Below are 21,408 nucleotides of genomic sequence, written 5' to 3' on the forward strand. Positions count from 1 at the left end.
ATCCAGCATGGCAAATGTTATGATCCTAAGAGGAAAGAAATTCATCTTTACAGAAAATCCTGTAATCAAAAAGTTTGAACTTTAGATGCTTCTAAAAATCCATGCATAGTCAAAGGCAAACATGGCTCTTTTTGCCTGTGCTTTTCCACCTACCCATTCTTATTTTCCATGCCTGAGGAGTTCATGATTAGACTAGGAGCTTCATCAAAGAGCAATTTTCAGCTGCCAAATAGATTTGTACAATAAATCCACACGGGGCCAGATTAACAAGCAAGAGAGACATCAGAAATCAAAAAGCTAGCTGCTGTAATTCCCCAGAAAACTTGAAAGGATGATGTGCAATGATATTTGGGCATTTAAAGGGGCACCATTGAAAGGCTGCAGTTAGTTTTCATTAGGAATGTTGCTTTTCTATTCCTTATCCCTCCCAAGAGTTTTTTCTTTAGAAGACTGAGATCCCATGGACATCCAAGGTCATGCCATTCAGGGCTTTTTAGTGGACTTCAAATAAAACAGTAACATTTCAACCAGAAAAATTTTGTGTGTGTGATTGCAGTTTTCTTATTTGCCATTATATTTAAAATAGAAAATGAAAAATAATCTTCAAACATCGAGTTTGCTTTACTTTTATACTTTTTCTGTTTGCTCTAATAATTTGTACTGTGAATGTAGTTAAGGCTCTAACATCTGAAGTCAAACCAGGTCCCCAGCTATGCCCATAAACTGAATAAATACAATTCAGAGATTAGCCTGGCCATAAATTGCTAGGCATTTTCAGCCGTCTGGCACTACAAAAGACTGTTTGACTTCAGAGCATGACAGCACTGATTTTAATACTGGGAGAGCTTGTTCCTCCTTGCAGCACATGGACAATCCTACCCCCTCAATCACAAGGTGACAGCACCTGTTGTTTTTCTGTTTCCACACAAGCAGACTGGTTTTGTTCATTTTTAAATGGGGACACAATAGCAGTCACTTGTCAGCAGGCTGAAAATATGGAGGTGAGCCATTGATTCATGTCTTGTTCCCTCACAAAATGCAATTTCTTCTCCATGCAACCCCAAGAGCAATAGCAAACAGCTTTTTTGCTTCAAGCACCTGGGCTGCCCGGATTGATAATGTCAAAAAACCTGAGATTCTTCCATGTAGTCCTGCTCTCTCAAATTCTGGAAGATGGATATGACAGGACACTTGCATTTCTGATTCTATGCAGTCTTGTTGCTCATCCACTTTGTAGAGAAACAAGTTTGATAGCCTCTGTCAGTACCTATCACCTCCTTTCTGGAGTACAGCTTTGGAATAGGGGAAGACTGGCCTGCAACCAAGTATCTGGGGAAGTGCAAAAGCAGATGAGGGGGAAAAAAAAATCCCATGAACAAACTAGAAACATCCACTGTTTACAACACACTGGGGAAAAATAGAAATTTAAAGGAAGATCAGCATTCAAGACAAGCATTATTCAAGATGATGCCTGTTTTCCACTCCCCAGCCCAAGGAGTTTGCTGTGTCCCTATGTTTAACAAAAAGCCAACAACCAGCTAGAACACATCATTAACATCATAAGAAAGTGAAGAGATTTTCAGGGTTTCTTCGAACAAGCTCTCCAAGGCTGAGTCCCAAGCAGAAGGGGTAAACAGCAGAGTTAATACAACTGTATGACAGTGGAAAAGGGTGGACCAAAACAGAGGTACATGACAGCTCTGCTTTTCTATTCTATGTGTCAGCCATGTCCTTTGAATCTCAACAGGACTGGATACCCCCCAGCTTTGCAGAGTCAAATCTATTATGATCTCACCTCTGTTGTCATATTTTATTGCGCTGTAATTTAATCATATGGCATGGGACGTCTTCTCAAGGTCATAGCAAGTCAGGGATACAGCTGGCTCAACATCTCAGGAGAAAGAATTAAGATGTGAAAAATTAATTCAGTATCTTCATTCATGATCCAGTTAGCACCAGTGACCATCTCGTGTCATACACACAAAAAAACCATTAATTCCAGTATAACATTCCTTTGGTACTCATCAATAATGAGAAGGAATAAATACTGTTCCCTGGTGCCCTGCTAATTCTTGCATTGGGTTTTAGTGCTTCCTGGGTGCTTTGGGGACAGGGAGGCTAAAGAAAGCTCTGTGCTGTTCTTCTCCTGCGTCTTTCTCCCATTTTGAATAAGTGTGAGTTCAAACACAACGGAACACTCCTCCACCATCCAACACTCAGATTTTGCAGCCCAGGAACAGCAAAGCAGATGGCCTGAGCCACAGCTGAAACCCACTGCAGCAGGTGCTGGGAAGGACTTTTCCAAAACATCTTTCAAGGCAGCATCCATGGGACACCTCACCAGATGGACCAGTACAGGCAGCCACCCCTGTTCTGACTTCTTGAAACAGTTAATGAATCATTCAGACATCGTGGGAAAACATTTGTTTGTGTGTACAGCAGCAAACTCTGCCTGTTGGCCTGAGGGCCCACAGGTTTTCCAGAGTCATTCACAAAACACCAACATTTGGCAAAAGTGGAAGGAAGAGCTGAGTGTTCCCAGCAAAAACTCTAATGCAGTCACACTAATGACAGAAAATAGGTTTTAACTTTATATAGGGTTAGAAATCCCCAAACCAATTCCCCTGCCAAAAAAAAAAAAAAAAAAAAAAAAAAAAAGAGAGAGAGGAAAAAAAAAAAAAAAAAGCCTTCCTCAGATGTGATAAGAAAAATAACCCTACCCAATGACTGAACTTTTCCAAAGCAGCAAGGTTAAACTGACTCTGGAATGGATCAGGAAATGAGAAAACAGAGTATGGGGACCAGCATCACCTTCCTGCAAACTTTACAGATTAATTTAAATGCATATAAATAGCCCTTCCATATGGCAACATTGAGCACCTTCAACAAAACTTAGCAGATAGCAAAAACATCCATAGCTTTTGGGAACAGAGATGGTATTTACATCCCATTTGCTTTTGGTCACACCTGCCTTAATACAACTGTCTTATTCCCCATCAAGAAGGATGAAGTCTGCTGGGGTGGTCCTAAAAACAAACTGTTTTTTGTGTAGATATAAGGCCGAAAGAATCCCCACAATGTTCTGTAATTTGCTTTTCCAAACAGAGAGCCAAAATCAACACACCTTCAGACAGATCTGAGCACAGTTAAGCATGTGATTTCTTAGTTAGCATCCTGTTAAGTAATAAAACAAACAAACCAATAAAAAACACTTAAGAGGAAATACTCCTGCAGTTAATATGAGAGTTTCATATGAGAACTTCATGTAAGAACCTCAAAGATTTAAGTATGTACAATAAAGACAAACACCCACCATCTCCAGATTTGTTTGCTCAGAAACCCCTTCTCTCTCTCCTTCCCCCACTTCCTAAATGCCATTAGTCCCCACAAAGCTCTGTGAAGTGAGGCCCACAATCCTAAAAGCTACAATTAGAATCTCTTACAAAATGAATCACCAATCAATTAGCGCAAGGGGTGGGTGGAAATAAGAGAGGGAGGGAAATAAAGCAAATACAATGCAAACTTTTGCCTTGGGTAACAACTTAAGGAAAGGGAAAAAAACAACACCCTTAATTTGAACCATCAGTCCTTAGATTAATATTAGATAACAATTTTTTTCTATACTTTTCTTGCTATTACAGCTGCTTCCAATTTGAGCCACTTTGGACCAGAAGTGGAAGCAGACTTATCAGAAAGAAAAATCATTCTTTCTTATTCTCAGCATCTGCTTTAGAATGAGATCTCTAGAGCACTGAGGGTCAGCTAAAAACCACACACTTTAGAGGTTATTTTTTTTTTTAAAAAAAAAAGAAGCTTTTGAATGCTTTTGAGACTTACTCATACTCAGGAAAAGTATAAGCTCTGGGGCACAAAAGAAATCAGAAATAGCAAAAAGTCTGTCAGATTTGCAAAGATGATGTAATCATTTTCCAGAAATGTACATCAAAACGCATAGAGTATATCCTATTTCTTTACCTTTTCTGTCTACAACTACTTATCAAACATGCTCTATGGCAAGAATATTGCTGAAATCATTTTTGTTGGTAGCTGAATAGTGGCAAGAAGCCAAATTAAAATTATTTGCAAGTTTCTGCACCAGACTTCCAATTACAAGAACAACATACATCTTACTGGAGAAGAGAAGCAGCATCATGTGACCTGCAAATGCCATCAAAACAACTCAATTTCTGACTATTAACTGTAATAGACTGCTTATGAATAAAACATACATAAAAAATTCCTCAAAGAAATTTGGTAAGTAATCTTCAAAAGTAAGGAAGATAAAGAAAATATTTAATTGTGCACTGATAATTATGAAAAGATATTGCTGCAATTCAATGGTCAATCATACACAGGCAACAATTTGGCTCATCTGGACAGAAAGAGATCAAACCAGAGAAGGCCTCTTCTGAAGGATGAGAAAGAGGGAAGGTTTTCTTCTTGGGCGATTGCTTTAGTTGGTAAATCACTGATTCATCACTCTTCTTAAATATGTCAGCCCATTCAGGTCAGGCTAAAGAGGATGGGTAATATTAGATCTTCTAATTAGACTAACTCCCACCACTTCTGTTCAGGAAAGATTTTTTGAATTAATATCGAGAGTGCCTTATGAACTGTATGACCACACTGCTTGGTGCTGAGGTCTCCAATTCCAGTGTCTCTGCAAAGGGATGTCTTTTTCCTCTAACCACATCCAATGGAAAAATTTGAAGTATTCAATTCCTCTGATTTAGAAGAGTTAAAATGGCCAGGAAAAAAACCTCTTATTTCTCAGCCCTCCCAAAAGCTTTCTTCAAAGAGGGATCCATACCAGCAGTAAAATCTCCTTCACAGGATACTGTCAAAATACCTGCAATAATTTTAAAACTCATTTTTGTTACTCCTTATTGTTTATAATCCATTTGAAGCAAAGAACTAAAATCTATTTCCATTACTACTCCGTCTCCTCCATCAGGCGCACCATGCCAAGGAAACTGCTTTTCCAACATAACCTACACACAGAGCGTGGAGCTCGATTTTTTTAGATTAGCTGTATTACCAAGACACATGGTTTGGAACTCAGGTGCAGACACTGGCACTAAAAGTATTAACTTGGAGGATGATGGATGCAGTAATGAATGGACCAGCACAGTGGAATATGCTATAGAAGGGTCTTAATTAGCAGGTGAGATAACAAGGAATCAAGAAGAATGGTGAAAGAGTGTGACATGACAGAACAGCAATTGTCCCAGGGTCCTGGCTGTACCTGTGCCCAGAACTCCTCACAGCACAGCCTTGCATTCAGTCTTTTCAAAACCAAAGATGAGAAGGGGGCTCTGTATCCCACAAAAGGGAGGCAGCAATTGAAATCAAGTTAAGCTGGAGGGGTAAAAACTCCAATGAGGGACCAATGCAGACAGTCATCAGTTGAGCAAAGAAATGATAAGGGGTTTATTATTTTATTAATAATATTTTTTGGTTTGACCACAGAGTTGTAAAGTGGCAGAAGCAGGAGGCAAAACTCCCTGTGGAATTTTGTTGCTTTGTTTTTAGCAACTTTCAAATGGAGATAGGGCTCTTCTAATACTGATTTGGGCAATCCAGACAAGCTGAAAAAGCTTGGATATTTTACCACCCTCTTTTCTTGTTCCTAGGTTGAACAAAACCTTAGATGACATCAATAGTTTCTTTAGTTTTATGTTTCACTTCCTTAAGGGTAGTTGGCTTATTGCATTTCCATTGATCACACAGACAGGAAGATTTGTCAGACAAACCATCTCTTTTCTCCTTTCATTTTCACCCTCCTCTCCATTTGAAATCAAATTATTTTTAAAAGAAACTGGGGTCACTATTTTTTCTCATTTACATATCAATAGTACCAAATTCCTGCCTTATCTTTCTGTCACTAAAGTATTTTAAAATTTCAGTGCAAGAGAGGGGACACACATTCGAAGGGAAAGCTTTCAGAGCTTTTCTATCAGGAAAACTAAATTCTGGTTTACCTCAGCCGTCACTCGACCTGTGGTGAGATGGGGTACACTTAACAGCTTTGTGCAATTAACATTTTAACCTCTTGTTGCCTCTATACAGCTTCTTTGTTCTTCCTAAATCCTTTGCACAACCGCCACCAGATAACTGTGCAGCTCCAAACGCTGAACCTGTGCTCACAGCCAACAAAGCAGCTGCTTCAATGAATTCTTTTCATCACTTGAAAGCTGGAAAAAAGCTAAAGACCAGGTCTGCTGCTCTCCAGTAGAAGCCTGACCACTGGTTCACTGAATGATGCTGGACTTGGGAGCCTCTACTGCATTTAACGAGAGATTTTAAATCCTAGCTTCCGTTTGTATTGTACTTCAAGGTGTAAAAGTAACAAAAAGGTAAGGGTGTTCTTGTCCAGGGGAAATTCTGCATATATTCCTACAGAGAGATCAGTCATATGCAATTAAAAAACTGACTCAATGATCCACAGTTAAACAAATCTTCTAAACCAAATATCAGAAAGCTCTAAGTGTAGGATGTTGACATCTCCTGCCTGAGCATTAGAGTCATTCTATTGCTTAGACACACATCCAACTTCAGGGTCCAAGAGTGAAGAGCTCAGGTGGAAGCCACTAGGAAAATCAAGACCTCTTATGTGATTAATTTCAAGTTTACAAGAATGATTTCAGGGCTCCAAGATACTGTTGAAGTAGCTTTGGCATGATAGATGGAAGCTGGGGATTAAATAGTATTTATGTAGCAAAATCTTGGTTCAGTCTGTCTATTCCACACTCTTACTAATCCACTTGTAAGAGCAAGTAAATAGGAAAAAACTCTAAAGACCACTAAAAAGAAGAGGAAATAACTTATAAGTACCCATTTTCTGGAAGAGATACTGTATGTATTTATATGCAGGTCCAGTATAATCAACATAAGAAATTATATTCCTATACTAACAACTTGGGTACTTAGTGTACTGGGAAAAAAAACCAGTGGGAATACTTTAAATCCAGAAACACAGAAGCTGCAAAAAGTGTTTTTATTATCCTTATGATAGAGAAATGGTGAAGAAATTCTTCCTAATGTGAATATTCATGTACCCCCCATCTTTGAGATAAATCATAACCCTAAAAAAAAAAAACCTCAAAAAAAACCAAACAAGGATATGCGACCTCATAAACATAACCCAACGATCCAACTAAGATTCAGCTTTTCAGGGCATTCAGAATGGAAATTTCAGAACTGCTTTACAGCTTTCAGACTTCTTTGAGAACCATGGGAACACTGGATTCCCTCACCAGTCATGAGCCCTCATTTGTCAATTGTTTCCTGTCCTTAGTGGCTGCTTGTGGCCCTGATCAGTGACAATAAAGAGGACAAGAAAGAACACAGTAAACAATTTCATGCATTCCAAGATATTTCTCTTCCTACTATTTTAAGCATCTAATGACACAAATGAAGCAAGTTTGTTTAAAGACCCCACAGATGCAGATGGAGTCATTAGATATTGATACAATCTGATGTGTCACTGGTTTTAGATCTTACTGTAGTTATCTAAGCAATCAGTGAAATCCTCCTCCACAGAGATCATTTGGAGTTTTGTCATTGATTTCAGTCAAAGTAGATTTTCCCCCACTGTCTAAAGAGATTCAAACCCACTGTCTTGACCTGTGGTGCCTATTAAAAAGCCATTAGCACTTCTCAGGAGTAGGGAGTGTTAGATATAATTGCCCTGGGCATTACACTCTCTTGATTTTAACTGTCTGCTGTTTTTTAATTCTGCCTTTCCTGTCCTGGAATTGATGTGTGTATAGGAAAGCATGGTTAAAACAGCAGCTGAATACTTCCTGCTACATGCTACAGAGAGGTAAAAGGATTAGTATAGAGCTTACAAAGATAATAATTTGAATGTCTTATTAATTAATTGTTATTTGTAATAATGGCTCTTTCCTTAAGGGTCTTTCAGGATCCTTAACTGCTTATTAATGTTGTACAGATAAGGATTGCTCCCTAGTGGAAGAAATGAGGTGGAATGTAGAAGCCTTTCAAATGAAAGCAACAGGTTTGGAATAAGAAAAAGCAAAAAAATTCATCATTTGAATGAATGAAGAATTATGATCACTCAAATACAATTACCAGACTTTATCCCATATGCTTAAAAATTGCCAGAAGATCTCCCAGACTGACGCCTGATGCATTTGGTACAAGTACAGCCCTTCCTACCAACCTCATTTGATGTGGAATTTGGGTCTGTCTAGATCACAGTCTCAGGCATAGCTTGAATTTATTGACATCTGTCAAAAGTAGCCTTAGATTGGCTACCTCTGCCTGTCAGGAGCAGGCAACTCTAAATGCAGGATTTTCAATGCAGGCTCTTAAATTTAGCCAGGTGAATGCTCAGGCAGTGAGCCTGTACCAAGGAGTATTCCAGTTAATTACCTTAGAATTAGGCTCAAAAATGTCCATATGACCTGCCAGAATTTTTATTACAAGACTGTGAAAGCCCTTGTAAGGATAAGTGCCCTATATCATCCCCAAAACATTCCTTTCTCCAGCTCAGTGCTTTTGGCTGCAGACTGGACTTTCCTTTTATTTCAATGCTGAATGAAACCTCAGAGAGGGACTGTGCTTTCCTGGCATGGAAGTTAAAGAATGAGGTGCCCCTGAAAAGAAACTCTGGCTACACGAGTCTGGAGAGAGCAGACAATGGCCATCTTCACCATCCAAGCTCACGAGATGTGCACTAGGAGGGTGGAACAGGGTTTTTGAAAGGTTTACTCACTCTGTAGAGTCCGTGGCTGCAGCTGCAGTAGGTGCTTTCCATGGTGTAGCTCCTCAGCACCCCCATTTCCTTCCACACCACCACCCGGGCTGTTGACGCCCGGGACTTCTCCACCAGGAAGCTGCAGCTATTCATGACAAATGCAGGGGCCACTTTATCCAGGATTTTGGGAAGGGTCTATGAGAAAATGAATGGCACAGATGTGAACGTGTTGACATCATACACACACACAGAGACCTGTGTTTTAATGTGTCCATAATCAAATGTATCCATAGATAGTTACTGAGAGCTCCAACTAGTGCATTACGTTCATCCCATGTGAAACTCTCCGATTCTGACATTTGTTTCATTCCAAATACTAAAATGCAAACTTCCTAGTAAACTTGACATATATCATTCAAAATCAAACATTTGCACACCCAATAGTCTAGGACTGCTAAAGTCAGAGTTTTGTTCTCAATTTGCTTCAACCAACCTACACCTTCCCGCTGAGCTGCCAAGTCAGAGCTCAGTACCTGACATCCCTATTCTCCCCTCTACAGTTTTATCTCCTCCCACCATAAATCCATGGTTTGACAAGGGATTGAGTTATGGGAGGAATTTTGTCTGAAGCTGGTACAGAGCAGAGAAAGAGGATGTGTTTTCTCAAAGAAGCTCACACATAATTATGTGAAAATAAAGCTCAGCATTTAACTAACTTGCATTGTGAAACAAACCAAAATATTCTCTTCCAAGTCCAAACAATGTATTTCATATAGTTCACTCAAAGAATCACAGTAAAAAGTAATAATAAAACCAGCAAATATCACATCTTAGCCCTGAGTGATTTTCTTACTCTCAAAATCATATTTCCCTACAAAGTCTATAAACACGCCTGAAGTATCAAATATTCCATCAGTACAGAGGCAACAATTACTTAGTCATTACAGAGGGCTAAATGTGCTATTTTTACACTCTATAAAAACAGATAACAGCTACATAGAGCACACCTAGTGCTAATGAATAGACTGGACTGTTGGGTACTGTAGATACACATACACATGCATGTGGGTTATGTCTGTGTGTGTCTGAACTTCAGTGCTGCTACACCAACCACAACATGTGCCAAAACACCATTTGATCCACCTAGGGGAGACCAAGCAAAATTAAAACATTCATTATTTGTTTTATGACAGCTTTCTTAAAACACCTGAACCAAATGGAATCCTACAGAAGGAGTTCCAACATATTGCTAGTGGCATTTACCCTTGAATTTCATTCAGTCTGGGTAGTGAAAACCAACCAGCTAATTTCACTTTCCGGTAACCACCAGTTTCACCAGTTCTGAGGAACTGTAGTTCTGTTCTTTCAGGCTTTACTTCACATCACTCTATGTGAATATTTGGTTTGAAAGTGACTGAATCATGTCTTTTCCTTAAACACGCTCGATATGAGTGATACATATTCGGTCTACATTATTTTGCAGTATCTCTTGTAAACTAGTTAACTGTACATATCTTTCATTTATACATATTTCATTTTTCAGTATATTTTGGCTGTAGTCATCACTGGTCCGCTCCAGTTCCATAAAAGGTCCATTTTTCAGATGAAAAAACTGAGGTAGAGAAAACTGGAACAAAGCAAAAAATTTCACTTTAAATCTGAGACCACCTCAAGCCTCGCTCTTAAGCCAAGATCTCCAGTGTGTTACTGAGAACTGCAGCACTCTCTTTCCTGTGGGCACACTGAACAGAGAAACCTTGAAAATTCACTTCTTGCCTTTGACAAAGCATCCAGCATTTCTACACTGACTTCAGGCTGCCACTTGCTGCACGAAGATCACAAAATTTTATAGTTTCATGCACAGCTTCCAGGTTCTCCTGAGTTCTGACTAAGCAGGAAGTAAAAAAAAAAGCAGCAGAGCCATACAGTTCAGGTGTTTATAAGCCTCTGCACAACCATGAGACCCAGTTAAACTGTATGTGAACTTTATGTACCCTTATCTGAACCCACACCCAAAATTTTGTAAACTTATCACATCAAATACAATAATCAGAACCTTAATCCAGTTTAGCTTTTTAAAGAAATTCAAATTACATGCATAATAAATCTTTTAATTAAATAAAAATACTGGCAGATAACAGTAATGTCTCTGTACACAGGAGTCATTTAGAAGCATTAGCAAACCCGAATTTAATATTCTTTTCATTTTACCAGCATTCACTGAATTTCACACTAATGGCTCTTTCTTCTCTATTGATTCTTCTCATTAATTATCTTTCAATAGTATATTTTGCGTGCAAACACATCCCTTTAAAGGGTGTTTTTATGATAGTGCAGCAGTGTGACTGTGTTCTGTGTCTCTCACATGTCTGGATTTATCATGTGTGACAGCAAAGGAAGCTGCTCCACTCACACTGGACCCCATCCATAAACCTCCAATCCCATTCAAAAAGAATGGAATTTTATTTCTTTACTAATGTCCCTGCAGAGATTGCTGTCAAAGGAGCCTGGAATGTTTATCAAAAGGTTGGGATTACAATGCCAACACTGTGCAAGGCACCCAAGGCCACCAAATATTAAAGGCAAGGAGGACTCTCTACATTGCCAAGGGCTACAGCTGAATCTATAACGTATGAGGCAAAGGCTCTTCCAAAACCCATAATTTTCTTGAGGTATTTGGTTTCTGTTCCTGAGGAGGAAAATCAATCATGGAAGCCAGATTAAGTCCCATTACCTGGAGGAGGCAGGAAAGAAACCTGTGCAAACAGTGCAAGGCAGCAGGTCTGAGGCAGGGCTGGGTATCTGCCAGTTTCCCATTGTAGATGTGTCCCACCACAGACCCAGTTTCCCCAGCCTAAACAGGGAGAGGGTGACCCATTGTCTGGACCTGCAGCAAGCACTCACCTCCCATTTAGTGCAAAAGAAAGGATTTGAGCAGTAAAAACCTTTCTTATGGGCCACTGCAGAGTGTTCTTGTACAGCCTTGGAGCCTCTCCTCATTGCAGATTCAGGTCAGGCTCCAAACACTGACAGTAACATTTGAATTCTGTCTGTGCAGCAGCAAGCCCTCCTCTTCCTTCTCAAGCCCCTGGAATTCAAACACAGCCAAAGATGCCCTGGCTCTGAGAACCCTCCCTGCTTTCCTCAGGAATCAATGTTTGCCCAGAGACCCCTCACAGACGATGCTGGAGCACTCCAGTAAAGTTTCAGTGTGCAGCTCCGTAAGATGAGCTCGGAAAACACAACAGTCTCATGGAAAGATAACAAGTATTTATGCTGAAGTAGCAAAAATTATACAGAGGCATAAACTGACAAAGACTTTTCAACCTCTTTCAGGTTTGAGTGATCCAAGCTATAACTCTATAATCAGTTTAAGGCTACAATTAATGTGTTGTGAAATTAACATTTTTTAAGAGTAGAATTGGAGCTTATAAAATCTTTTTTTCCTGAAAAAGTTTGTTTAATAGGAAAACATAATTTAAACAGACACAACAAAAAAGAGAGATGAAAAGGAAATCCAAAGAACAGTTCGATGAACAAGAAATTTCCATGAAGCAGAAATAAAATAGAATTTAGAATTTGTTCAAATTAAAAAAAAAAAATCCTAGGTATGACACCAAATGCTTGCCCTAGAGATAGCTTCACTATGTTACATTTGTTTGGCATCCACTCAATTATCTTGTGTTTTCAGTGGAACCAGGAGCATTTTGTGATGAAGAAATTCAATTGAGCAGGACTGTGGAACACCATAATTTTCTCAGTTAACATTACATAATTCCTATTTATTTTTGTATAATGGGAAGGGTAGTGAGGACAAAATTGCATGTATATTTAGAAATTATACACCACACAAAAATATGTCCGTCCTATTAGCCTGCAGCCAAATGTTATAGTGCATCATTTTACTCAAATGATATAAATAGCAAATATACTGTCAGTAGATGGGTCCCTTATACCTGGTGCATGAGGATATTACATGTGACTAAACTCTCTGGACCATTATTCCTCTGGAGCAAGGAAAGCTTGCACCCTATCGCCAAAATTTCTGAGGTGACCTTATCTTAAATATTTTGAATATGTAAGCACATACAGACTGGGAATTAAGGAAGGAACCAAGTGGACCTACCCTGTAGCCAACATCTTCCGTGACAACTGCTGTGTCAACCATGCAGCCTGCTTGCCACAACGTCTCTTTAATGCTGCAGCCATAGAGAAACACATTCTTTTTCTGGGAGTGCCCATGGTAGTCACAGAACACCTACAGAGAGGAAAAAACGAGGCAAAATCTTGAACATTGGAAAGGTTTCTTGGTTCATCATAGTAAGCACTATTAGACTATGGCAGGGAGGTGTCAATATTTTTTTTTCAGGTGTCTTCACAGAAGCTTAGACTCTGGGCCATGCCTTTGACCTGTGTCAGACTTCATTAGTCACTTGTATCTTGGTTTATTTATTTGGTCTGACATGATCTCAGGGGTCCAGAGTCAAGCTTAGTGCACTTCTGTCTGCAGCAGAAATAAACATGACACTTGTGCAAGAATCCATGGCAACTCAGGGACCTAAGGGTTCATGGGAACTCCTGATACCACAATGGAGCAATTTGTCAGGCTCTTTCTGCTTTTAAATTCCTAATTCCAGCTTTATCCTCATGAGATTTGAAATCTATGCCTTCCCAAGCGATTAATCATTGCTTTGTCATCTTTAACTTAAAAACCCATGCTACATAATTTTCAGGAAAATATAATTGTGCAATGGTATTGTCAAATCTTTGCACGAATTCCTGCAAGTCAAGCACAGAAAATGACCCCTATTCAAGGCAAATAATCTCATTCTACACTAATCTACCTGTCTATCCAATCCATCTCTCGTGTCAGCTGTCATACAAACCAGGCACAAGGCACATTCCCAGTTTTAGAGGAAGTTTTGATTGCCTTTATAGGCAGATATTGATTCCCATGGAAATGAAAATCACAATTTAATGACCCAAGAGGTAAATATTGACCCAAGTCTTAGAGAATAATCAATCTCAGTGCCCTCAGAGATATGAAGTCAGTGTACACATGGCTATTACATATATTCTCCATGTCTTAATCAGGAATGTTCAGGAATCTATCAATTAAAATACAGGAATCTCTAAAGGGAAGGAATTATTTCCTTTTAAACCAGCATTCACTATTGAGTAGAAAGGAGCACCAAGATTTCATTGAAACAGTTTTCCAGGACTTATTTGTTGGAGACAAATGAATAGGAAGGTGGAGAAAAATTATGGGTCCATGTAGAGATGGGGGAAAAATACGGGGTGCAAAAAATAGGATCATAGAACCATTCAGGTTGGAAAATGTCTCTAAAACCATCAGGTCCAACCATTACCCAACACTGCCGCCACTAAACTCTGTCCCCAAGTGCCACAAGTGCAGATCTTTTAAATACTTCCAAGGATGGCAACTCCACCACTGCTCTGTGCAGCCTGTGCCAATGCTTGATAACCCTTCAGAGAAGAAATTTCTTCTTCATATCCAATCTAAACCTCCGCTGGCACAACTTGAGGCCATTTCCTCTTGTCCTGTCAATTCCTGCTTGGGAGAAGGTCTGACATCCACTCACTGTCAGCTCAGGGATCCAGCCTGTCCAGGTCCCTCTGCAGAGCCTTCCTACCCTCCTGCAGATCAACACTCCCACCCATATTCTTACCTAAATACATACATGAGAGGGGAGAAACAGATGGAGAACATGAGCTTCTTCCACCAACTCTTAGGGCAAGACTTACCCTAGCTTGCTTATTTACCAGCTCTACAGTAACTAAGTTTAGCTGCAGCATGTCAGGGAGTTTATTTATCTGGGATCTGAGCACGTACACTCTCCCAGCTCCTCTGACAGTGCCATACTGGAGAGGCTGAGGCACACATAATAACCAGTCAGATGGACAATTATACACATCCCAGAGCTTGCATGCTGCTGCTTCCTTTGTTTGCTGTCCTGTAAGCTTCCCTTCCCATACCACCACTCATCTCCAGATCTTTTTGTGGGGCTGGGGGCCTGCAGGTTCCACACCTGAAGCATGTGAACAGCTACCTACCCAGCAACAACTCTGATCCACACACAATTATCCTGAAATGCCTCCTTCCAAAGAGCTGCATTTATTAATTCTCTTAACAACACATTTTTCCAGCTAGTATTTCATCTAAGCTATCAGCAATACAGTCATAGCTTAGGTTAACCAGAGTTACCATCTAGGATGTATTTCTATGAATATCAAAGAGGATTTTACAGCTTTTGTCTCATTTCAAGGCAGAGAACTCAGCTCAACTGGGTATCAATTACCTTCCAATTTACAGAATTACAACACACAAAAAACAATATATTATCTGCCTAAAACATTATTTATCAGAAACCACACAGGGATGATCAGAGAGTGGGGCTGCCTGATCAGCAGCAGGTCTATAATTCTGCACCTCAAGAAACCTTAGTGACAGGTCTGGAATGAGACTTCTTTACTGGTAAATGATTACCAAGGCCAGGTTCTGTAATTTGGCAGCTGGTTCAGGCCATGGAATCTTTCACTGAGTGTCACTAGCTTCCACAGTAGAAGCGTCAGCGACACTGAAAACACTTTCATTCTATTTGCAAGTTGCATAGCACTACATTTTAATTAATTTGACTGGATACTGCAGTCACTCCCAATGTTTATACTCAATTATTCTCTATAGTACATCCTTCTGCCTGATTTTCACACGGCAGGATAGCTTATGTCTCACCATTCAGCCAAGGCTAAGAGATATCTTGGAGTCTGAGCACCCAAAACAGAATTCTTCCTGGGATATGTCTGGGCAAACACTGAGCAAACTTGGCATCTCCCAGTGCTTTTTCTCCAGCCTGTCCTTCCATATGGCTGGGACACTGAGACACACAAACCAGTCAGACTCCCAAGCTTGCACTCACTGGGATATGACTCAAAGACATGCACAATTTTTTAATCTATTTAAAGTTATTTATCAGCACTGATCATCTGAAAGGTAAGGACTGCCTTCTAGCTCAAAAACAACCCTCCCTATGAGTCACAGAACCAAGTACCTTTTAAAATAAAGGAAAAGCTATATATAAAGTGGAAAGCAAGAAAACAGAATTTTTTGAAACTTCTTTTTTTTTTTCCATGTAAAGTCTTTATTTTTTTTCCCCTTAATAACATTGTGACAGGACGTTAAATACCAGTTTTGACATGCTTAAGGGTTTTTTCCTCTCAATGAGCACATCCTTGCGGGCCATGCTTGTTTCCAAGCTTGAAATAATGCATTTGAGAGGCAGCAAACTCTGTTCAGAGCCTTCTGGTCCACTGGAAGTTCTTTCCCCCTTTAGGGCATCCTGCTCTTCACTAGAGATGAGACTCTCAGCAATGTCCCAGCATATCCAGTCCCTTGGTCCCATTAGGGTTCCCACAGCCAAAAAGGGAAGCAAAAAAACCCCAGCACTTAACAGGATGGTTTTTTATTAACTAAAGAGTTGAAGTGGGTTTTGGTTTGAAGGACTGCTAAAGTTCTTTGCTTTTCTCCTTCAAGCAGCTTTTCATCACTTTAAAGAAAAAGTGTTTGCACATCCCTGGGATAAGTTAAACCAAATCAGTTCACAGAAATCATTTGGCTATCAGTGAATTTAGCTCCATGGGATCTTAGAGGTTAAAAGAAAACACAGCAAAACAAATAAACCTCCCCCCCACCCCAAGCTCTCTTCTGAAGGAGGGAAAAGGCATTTTTGATAATGTATAAACTAAAACCAATGCACTCTTCAAAGGCAAAGGAAAATCAGTTTATGAAGTCTGACATGCAGTCTGTGAGTGAGGGAGATGGTAGAATCAATAGTCTCCCTTCACTCAACAATGATGAAAACTTGTACCGAGTATTCAACTTTGTGCACCTGAATATGACAAGGAGGGCCATGTATTAAAAGAGGCCAGACAGCAAATTACAGGGTAGAACAAGACTCATCCTACATTGCTCTGAACCAAAGGAAAATGTTGGTGACTCAATTTGCAACTCTGAGATGAGTTTCCACAATATTCCTCAGCCTACAGAGACAAATTTCAGGGCTGTCAGCTTAGACAAAAACCAAATTACAGCAAGAATTCTCCTAGAGAAGCTCACAGACATTTTCACCCTGTCTGGGGCTTTTCTCACCAAACCCAGAGGGACTCTCGTGCACTTGGACATTTCCTGCCTGCTGTAGCTATCCCCAACAAACCTGCCAGTCCGTGTATCCACACCTCTTTGTCACCATGTGAAGCTCCTTGTGGTTTTCCTCCTGAGGTCTCAGAACTATCTTTTCCTCCTGCTGGGTAACTAAGCAGATGGGATGGATCCCAGCCCTGTCCCAGTTGCAGCTTTGAGACGAGACCCATCTCATGAATTTATGGTAGCCCCAAAACCCAGTTCTTTTCTTCCCATCACCAAAGCAGCATGGAAGTTCACGCCCTTTGAGGGCTGCTTCCTCTGTTTTTGTGATTGCATGGGCTTCAGCACAGTCCATTTAGACTAAATCTTTCTGGAATTTCTCCTAACGCTTCCATGAAGATAGCAATAACCTACTCATAATATTTAGCTTAGTTGGAGTGCTTTAAGGATATAAAGAGCTTTAAGGAATTCATTTTCTCATCTTTATTCCAGGTATACAGGGATTCTGAAATTTGGAGTTGGTGGTTAGAAGATTCAAGAGGTAATAAATATTCAAGGCTTTCAAAACAATGCCATAAGATGAAAGCATAACAGCACGTGATGCTCCCAAATCACTCCAGCTCCGTAACAAGACTGTTCACACAAGTACAATAATCAATCCACTCACAGAATCCCACAAAAAGAACCTGGAAGAGACTCACCAGAGGAGCCCGGCCGATGCTGCGCAGGTAATAGAGGAGACCTTTGGTGTGGTAAATTGTTGGGTGCAGCTGGGAACTGGGTGTCAGCCACTGCCTGTTGAGATCATCCCCACTCAGCGAACAACGGTGGCTGAAATCAGAAAGCGACACATCACAAACTGCCAAAACAACAGCTGATTCCAAAGTGTTTCCAATCCTGGCAAGCCCTGGCACAAGGACGGGGAATGTCCACAGGACACAGATATAATGGTTTTATTATAACACTGAGCTGGAATTAACCAATAATCCCTATTATATTTCACAGGTGATTATAGCATAAGAATTTTACAATTTCCTTTCCTTCTAAGGTTCACATAATTGCAGTCCTGCGCATAAATGTAGGTTTTCATTTACCTAAGGAGGCACAAATCAAAAGACCGTGTAGAAAAAGAGTCTTCAGAAATGTTCTAAATTCTGTGCTATGAATTCTCAAAACCCCCAGAGCAAACAAGCATGTACAACTTCTACTCATTCTAATTGAAGACAGGCACTCAAACCTCATTGACCAGTCTGAAATATGAATGTACTTAAATGAGATGAGCTGGGTGTCTCATTTAAGCTTCTCTACTCACTGGAAATGTCTCTATCTAAAGCCCATCACAGAGATCATGGTGCCTGCTAGAGCATTATGTAGAACAATTACCCAGCTTCACTGCAAAGGCTGGATAAAAAGCTAAGTGAGGATCCCAGATTTGCACTGAGGAAACGTTTCTCTTAGTTAGTTACAACATATTCTCTTACTGACTCAGTGATCAGTGGAAGATTGTGCAGGATATTTGACCATGTGGAGCAGTACAGCACTGTGCAATTTTGAAAAATTCAACTAATCTCCCTTGTTAGTGACTATGTAGATCAGAGCCTTACACTCTTCAAAGGATTTGCTGTAATTTGGTTGATAATTTTCAAATCACGGTGTGGTGATAAAATTCAGGAATCAACCCTCCAGCATATGAGATATTGTGGTAGGTCTTCATCATCTCCAAATTATCCACTAGAATGCTTCTGGTGGCACTGTAAACTTGGGATGCTTCTTCTTAAAAAAAAAATTAGAACATCCTAAATGTTGGATGAATTTCTAGCTATGGAGCTGCATCCAGCTTCGCTGCACCAACCTCCTAGGGCAAATTAAAATATAAATGTACTCATAGAGATGGGTTCTGCTTTTGTATTGACAGAGGTTAGGGTCTGCTGCATGTGGCATCTTGAGCATTATCAATGCCTTGCCTAATGCTTGAAAAAAAAGGGTCAAAAAGGAGGAATGCTTTTTTTTTTTAAAGAGGTGGGAATAATGGAGAACTGGTTAAAAATGGAAGACAAAGAAATAATAAGATTCACTAAGAATTTTTTATACATCTTTAATGCAGAAAAGCAGTGTCTTTAATGGCATCTTGGGGTTTCTGGCAACACCACAAGATCCATTCCAAGTTTACTCTAGTTTCAGTTATCTGAATTCCCTTATTTCCTCATAATCCATAGTTCCCATGTTACTCATTCAGCAAATCAGAAAACCCTAGCAATAGCTAACATTTGGGAAGTCAACAAATGCTGCTGGGAGGCTTCTGCCAAAAATTCTGCACGAAAACATGACAGTTTCTGTTGTGTTTCTTAAGGGCTCTTCAGATAAAGTTACCTTTAGGCTCACCTCCCCTGATCTTCAGGACAACAGCTGCTCAACTGAGATGAGCAGCTGTATTTCTGCCAAGAATTTGTGTGCTTACACTGTTTGCCTTCGATAGGTACAATACCACAGAGAAAGTCACTGAATTGCCTAAAGAAACTCATCTTTATCCAATATGACCAGCAAAAAAAATAAAACCCAAACGCTTCCTTGAATAAGACTGTGATATCTTCCTCCATCACAACTGTACCAGGGAGCAAAACTAATTGAAAATAACAACAGAATTTTCATTCTGAAGGAAAGAATGATAGCTGTCCTTGAATTCTCATGCTTTAATTTGCTATCAAGAAGAAAAACCAGAAGGGAGTCGTCTTGTTTCAGACCCGCAGAAATAGTTTTCAACAATGCCATAGGTCACCCCCCAAACCAAATATTCCCCCCTTTCCTGTCGGAATCTGTATTAGTTTATGCCTACTCAAACCATCCACACTCCCCTCTGCTAAAATGCCTTGGGTACACACCAGAAGAGTCCAGCATAAAGGGGAGTAGAAATAACAACAGCTGAAAATTGCTTCTAAAAGGACTCAGTGAATACAGAGACTAACATTAAACCACTACCAACTGAAATTTTTATTTTTCAGACTAAACTAAAAGCTTATAAAAATGTTCATTATCTCTTCAGTAATTACAAAGAAATCCCACGATCTGTCACATGAGAAAAACTCCTAATCAGGTCCATAATACAATTTACCAATTCTGTTGCTCTGACATTAACTGTGATTTTTTTCAGAGGTGACTATGACAAGACAATACCCAGCTCTGCAGTCCACAGGCGCTGCTGTGCTTAGCAAGTTTAAAAAGTGCAATCCAACTCTAAAACAGTAATTTGAAAGTTCTTAAGAACTGTATGGAAAGACGGTAACATCTCTGCATAAAAGCAAGAGCTAGGGGACAAAATTCAGCTTTGTCCATTCAAAGATTAACATCTCTGCTCATTTAAACCTTTAAATATTAGCTCTCAGCTTGGCTGTATGCACAGCTCTTATGGAGATGCAGAATTTAAATTTAGTTGCAAGAGGCTGATTTTTCCCACCCTGCTCTGTCCTTCCTTCATACTGCTAAAATCTGTTTACTTTTGAACATGACTGTTCCCTGCCAGTCCTGTTTCTCCTTATCCTTTCATTTCTTCTCTGTCTTTCCTGATAGTGATGACATGCATAGATAATGGTTTTGCCCGTTATACTCTGCAGCCAAGGGTGAAGGTAAAATATTAAGCTGATTTCAAGTGCTGATAGCAAATAAAGGGACTGGAGACCTGAGACTGGCTTTGAATGTTTGGCAGGATTTAATGAAATTCACTACACAAATCAAAGGCATTTCTTACAACACATTTCCAAGCTATTATATTTCCTTTAAATGCTTTACATGTCTTTTCTCCTTTGCAGCACTAGCAAGACTACAAAAACAATTGCCAGAAAGAATTCCAATTTAAAAACCCCCACTTCTTTGTCTCTATATAAAGTACCTGTAATTCTGATAATTGTTATGTATCTTCAATCCAAGTGCATTACCCAGAGATATCCAAAATAGTTAAACTGAGTTTCGCTTGTTCACAAATCTGATCTGTTTGTTGTAGTCCTGCCCTCTCTACTATTAAACAGCCAGGACATCCTTGTCTTTGAGGGCAAAGTAACCTCAGATATGCCACAAAACTCTGAACAAGCCATGTGTATGGATGGAGAGATCCTACCCAGTCCTAACCTGAAGCTTTATAAGTTAAATGGAACCTTTCAGTTGACTGCAGTGAGCCTGTGTCCCACAAAGGTACAAAAATGGCAGGGGATGAGAAACACTGGAAAAACAAAACTGAACAGGATTGCATAGTAAAGAGATTGAGGATAAGAATAATACACAAGATATTAGACAAGAAAGAGTGAAATGGAGAGAGAGAAAAGTCACTTTTTAAAGAAAATATGTTGCTGTGCTTGGAAGATAAAATGTTTCCCAGTCGCCTGTCCATAACAGATAAAAGGAAAGACAGGAGCCATCATATTGAATGAATGATGTCAGAACTGATAATAACAACACCTGGGGCACAGGGAAATATAAAATCTAAAGGGATGTATCATGTTTGATATGTAGACAGGAGAATCAGCATTCACTGTGC

General features: G+C 39.7%; 1 protein-coding gene across 2 annotated transcripts in view; it reads right to left on the reverse strand.

The window, feature by feature from the left end:
* The window catches only part of AGBL1 (AGBL carboxypeptidase 1), a 269,074-nt gene that overhangs the window by 111,977 nt on the left and 135,689 nt on the right, over positions 1-21,408 (reverse strand). For both annotated transcript variants that reach the window (XM_082290356.1, XM_082290355.1), the window contains exons 19-21: positions 17,585-17,714; positions 12,849-12,980; positions 8,741-8,917 (exon numbers count right to left, since the gene is read on the reverse strand). In XM_082290356.1, the coding sequence (XP_082146482.1) occupies positions 8,741-8,917; positions 12,849-12,980; positions 17,585-17,714 (439 nt within the window). The remainder of the gene's footprint in view (positions 1-8,740; positions 8,918-12,848; positions 12,981-17,584; positions 17,715-21,408) is intronic.

The sequence above is a fragment of the Coloeus monedula genome (assembly GCF_965178545.1).
Source record: "Coloeus monedula genome assembly, chromosome: 14".
NCBI classification, from domain to species: Eukaryota; Metazoa; Chordata; class Aves; order Passeriformes; family Corvidae; genus Coloeus; species Coloeus monedula.